Raw genomic sequence first — 4,465 nt, forward strand, 5'->3', positions numbered from 1 at the left:
AAAATATGTGCACGTGTAATTTTACCCGCGCATATGAAATTGAGGTTAATGCTATTTGGGGATTTTTTGATAAATTGTAAAGTGAAAAAAAAGGAGTTTTCTGATAACTCCAAGTTAAGGGTTCTTTTTATTTTTATTTTTATTATTTTTTTGATATTTTGAAAGTATTGGGGTTTATCTGCTAATCACCCAAGCTGCCAGCTGTCCGGTACCACTTCTCCATACCAGCAACAAAGGCGACAACCAGTTGCTCGTGTGTCCGGATCTTTTCTAGCTCTCTCTCTCCTACATTCGACTGAAAAAAAAAAAACTCAAAACTCTGTAGAGGGAGAGAAAGAGGGGAAAAAAATATTAAAAAAAAGAGAGATATGAGCGGAGACGGAGGCGTTTTTGGTAAAAGATTCAATCGACAACATCTCATCCTCTACCTCTCCATCTCTCTGCAACTAATCCAAGGTACTTTCGATTTCCAAAATTAGATCTGATCGATTGGATCCTCGATCAATTGACTCGATTCTTCTAGGCTTTTTGTCTCTTTAGTTCTTTTTTTTTTCAAACGAAATTCGCCAACACTGAAGTAGTTGAGAAATTAAAAACGGACTGGATTCCTGTATGAGTATGGATGTCGAATAATCCAGTTTAGATCTTGATCTGATTCAAAATTTTACTTGTGCTTTGATAATTCCCCATCAGGTTGATTTTAGGGTTTTCTTAGCTATTTGAAATGGGAATTAGGAAACTGAAAAAAAGATGGTCTCTTGGGCGCTATTATTTAGGGTTTTTGCTGCCACCCTGAAACAAACCATCTGTTCTTGTCGTTAGGGCGGTAACCGGTAACCGAACCAGATCAAATGGATTGGAAAGCCTGAACTTTGCCTGAATTAGTTCATCCTCAGTTTACAGGTTCTTCCTTCAGAGTAAATTAGTGTCAAGTGAAGTCTAATTGCTGGTTTATCTGATAGGTTCTAACTGTCGGTTTGGTTTGTTGGATCTGTAAAATCTTTGATGTTCTTGGATTCTAAAGGAATGACTTTCGTAGGATTGGAATGTTCGGTGGTTATTCTTTAGTGGACAAATACATGGGCTACAGAATCCCAAGAGTCTCAAGTTTGAGCTACGATATTATGATGACTTGCAGTTGTCTATTTCGCTATGCTTCTACTGTATAATTCTATTCTGTAACCTTCCTTCTTGCAGTGTTTCTTGCCCTTCAAATATTGCTTGCTCAAATGTTGAACTTCTACATGATGCATTAACTTTTTGCTTCCATTATATTATTTTCTTCGATATTCCTTATTGAATTGTGCCTGACTCTCAAATATTTTTTGCTTAAATATTGGCCTCTCTAACTGATGTCTAATTTTCACTTCTTTCTTTAAAAATTCGGATTGTGCTCAACCCTACTCCACAATCTTTTCTTCATATATTACTATAATTGTGCCTCTAAACATGTTCAGATATGCGTGATTGTTTGCGGGTTTTTTTTGGACATTATTCCCTGCAGCAAATCCATTACCCATATGTTTTTGTATGCCTTTTTTTTCTGAACATTATTCCCTGCAGCAAATCCATTACCCTTTCCTCTAGGTGCTTCTAATTTAGAAACATTATTCCCTGCAGCAAATCCATTACCCTTTCCTCTAGGTGCTTCTAATTTAGAAAATTTTGAGGGTTTCTTCTCTGTTCGTTCAAGCTTAAGTTCTTTCCTCTAGGTGCTTCTAATTTAGAAAATTTTGAGGGTTTCTTCTCTGTTCGTTCAAGCTTAAGTTACGTGATGAATCAAATAGATTTTCCTATCCATATTCTGAGCTTTCAGGATTTGCAGCAAGCCTGTTCCTTGTTAAATACTTGACATGGAAATGTTAGAAATTTAGACTTACTTCAAGGTAACAAACATGTTTTGCAATTTAATGAAGCCTTGTTCGCACTGCTTTATTGATTGTAAATTCCAATAGGAAAGGCTTAAAAGTGATAAAGATGACTTGTGCTTGTAACCATGCATATATGCGGTCCGCATGTTTTAACGTTCCTACTCTGTTGGCCATGAAAAACATTATCTAGAGACCATGCATTCCACATTTTCTCTTTTGTTCATTTTTATTGTCAACCACCTTACCATTTTCTAACCACCAGTTCAGTATTTTGATTGTTGCTAGCTGATTGGTTAAACATTATCCACTTGAATTATGGTTGTTTAGCTGTCTTTCATGATTAGCTATTCCAGCTACTGTAATATACTTAGTAGTAATTTTTCTTGCTAAATTTTGCAAGCGATTTGATGCACAATTTTAGAGTTTAAATCAATTAAGTTTAAGCTGTAATTCTTATGCTATGTGTTTTTATTGAAGTGTGGATGGTAAGCTGATTCATTTAACATAGTCTTGTGTTGGGATATCAAAATGCTGACTTCCAACTTCTTGTCAGTTTTGTGTTTTCCCGAACTAGTTAAACTCCTGAACTTGTTTTCCATAACTTCATTGTTGCGAACGTATCATTTGTTGCGCCTATGAGCAAGGTTTTAAACATTGGACATCGAAAAAATATCGGATGACCAAAATTCATATCAGATTGCGGTTATATGGGATATATTAGGGATAAGCAGAAAAAATCGGAGTGTCATATCGGCCCATATATTAGGGATAAGCAGAAAAAATCGGACTGTCATATCGGATGGTGAGCGTATATAATTTAATGTCGTAAAATGTAATCTAAGCACACTTAATGAAATGTAAACATACCAATATGCCTTAGAGAGAAGACTTAGGGCTATCAAGCGATTTGAATTTGGGGAGTGGAGGCAGAGGGAAATTAGGGTTGCTCTAAATGCGATGGGGAACAGTGAGTGGGAATGGAGATTTTGATTTTATTTTGCAGGCATCGGGTTCGGGTCTGAAAAATAAGGATTTTGGACCCAATATCCAACTAATACTTAGGGATTTTTTTGGCACAATCAGCCAATTTAGACTCTATAAAAATCAACCAATTTGGATTTTCATCGATATATTGGAGGAAATTGATGAAAAACGATAACGTATTTAATTTTCTAGAAATCATATCGACAGTGGTCCAAACCCTAAATACTGTCGATATATCGATAAAATCGGCCAATTTTTAAAATATTGATGAGACCATCTCCTCAGTCATCACACTTGAATTCTCAATCCTTCAATTCAATCAAAGGGCCTTAAACACTGAATAACTGGTTTATATTGATTTCCATTTGCACAAATGACTAAATTAACAAGTGGGAATATCATCTATAATTTTTGTTGATAGGAAATGTAAATTGACTTAAAAGTTATAGATCTAGATTATAGGATTTGTAATTTTGTTAATAAATGTGAAGTAAATTTTATGCGCCATCATACATGTAGTATTTGTCTAACTGCTTAATGGGTAAAAATAAAATTATCACTAAACAACAATAAGGTGCCGGACATGTGATGAAGGGTTAGAAAGCCTTTTTTCTGATGGCTTTAAAATCTCTTAAATAACTTATAATCATGTTAAACAGGTTCTAGTTTTCTGTATACGATTTAATAGCACCGAAATACAACCAAAAATTTTGATATTTTAATGTGGGACTGGTGCTCCATAAATGTTGCTTCTACGTCAATAGGAAATTTCTGAGATATATAACTACAATTTGGTATAGTACATGACATGCAATTTAAAACCATTGTATTGCAAATTTCTATAGTAGACTATATACAAATTAAAATTATTGTACTTATACTATGCTAGATCTATTCCAGCTGACAAATAGAGGTTTAAGTAGTAACTTGTTCTATGTCTAAATTTATTTCGGCTGATAAATTGCGGTTGTACAGTAATTTGGTCTACATCATCCTTTGCTAGCCTGTGTCATCATCTTTTTTTTGTCCTTTTTTTGTCCTTTCTTTCTGGTTTAAATGTAAATTATTTCGTTTGCCACTTTACTCAGGTTTAGGTGATAATCCATCAAATTCCAAAGACCGAGCCAAAGCTGAGGCCTCATCTAAATCTAGTAAGAATACTGGGCGTAATGTACTGTTGATATGCCTTCTTGTGGCTGCTGTAGTGGTACTGTCAATAGTCCTATTCAAGTTATGGCAGAAAAAGAGGAGGGAAGAGCAACATGCTCGCCTCCTAAGGCTGTTTGAAGAAGATGATGATCTTGAACTCGAACTTGGCCTTCGGGATTGAGAGCTTTACTGCTCTCATTGTAGCATACTCTGAGGTACTTCTAGCAAGTTTTCTTTTTCTGTGTTAATCTGGCATGTATTAGTACCTAAATTTCTTACAAGAAGTTTGTGCATTCATTGCCAGTGCTACTGGCCATAAGGTTTATGCACTATCATCTCATAGAAGAAATTACCGCAACTTCTGTGGGTTTTAAGATATCTACCAGTACAAATCGATAACATTTATGTCAAAATAACATAGCAATTCTGGCAAGAAGGGTTAATAACTTTCTTCTTTTTAT

At 35.0% G+C, this 4,465-nt stretch overlaps 1 protein-coding gene across 1 annotated transcript; it reads left to right on the forward strand.

Annotated features, from left to right (window-relative positions):
• LOC109837914 lies at positions 259 to 4,219 on the forward strand. Its single transcript, XM_020406297.1, has 2 exons — positions 259 to 456; positions 3,944 to 4,219. The coding sequence occupies exons 1-2, from the start codon at positions 369 to 371 to the stop codon at positions 4,183 to 4,185; spliced, it is 330 nt and encodes a 109-aa protein (XP_020261886.1). The 5' UTR covers positions 259 to 368; the 3' UTR covers positions 4,186 to 4,219.

The sequence above is a fragment of the Asparagus officinalis genome, chromosome 4, assembly GCF_001876935.1.
Source record: "Asparagus officinalis chromosome 4, Aspof.V1, whole genome shotgun sequence".
Lineage (NCBI taxonomy): Eukaryota > Viridiplantae > Streptophyta > Magnoliopsida > Asparagales > Asparagaceae > Asparagus > Asparagus officinalis.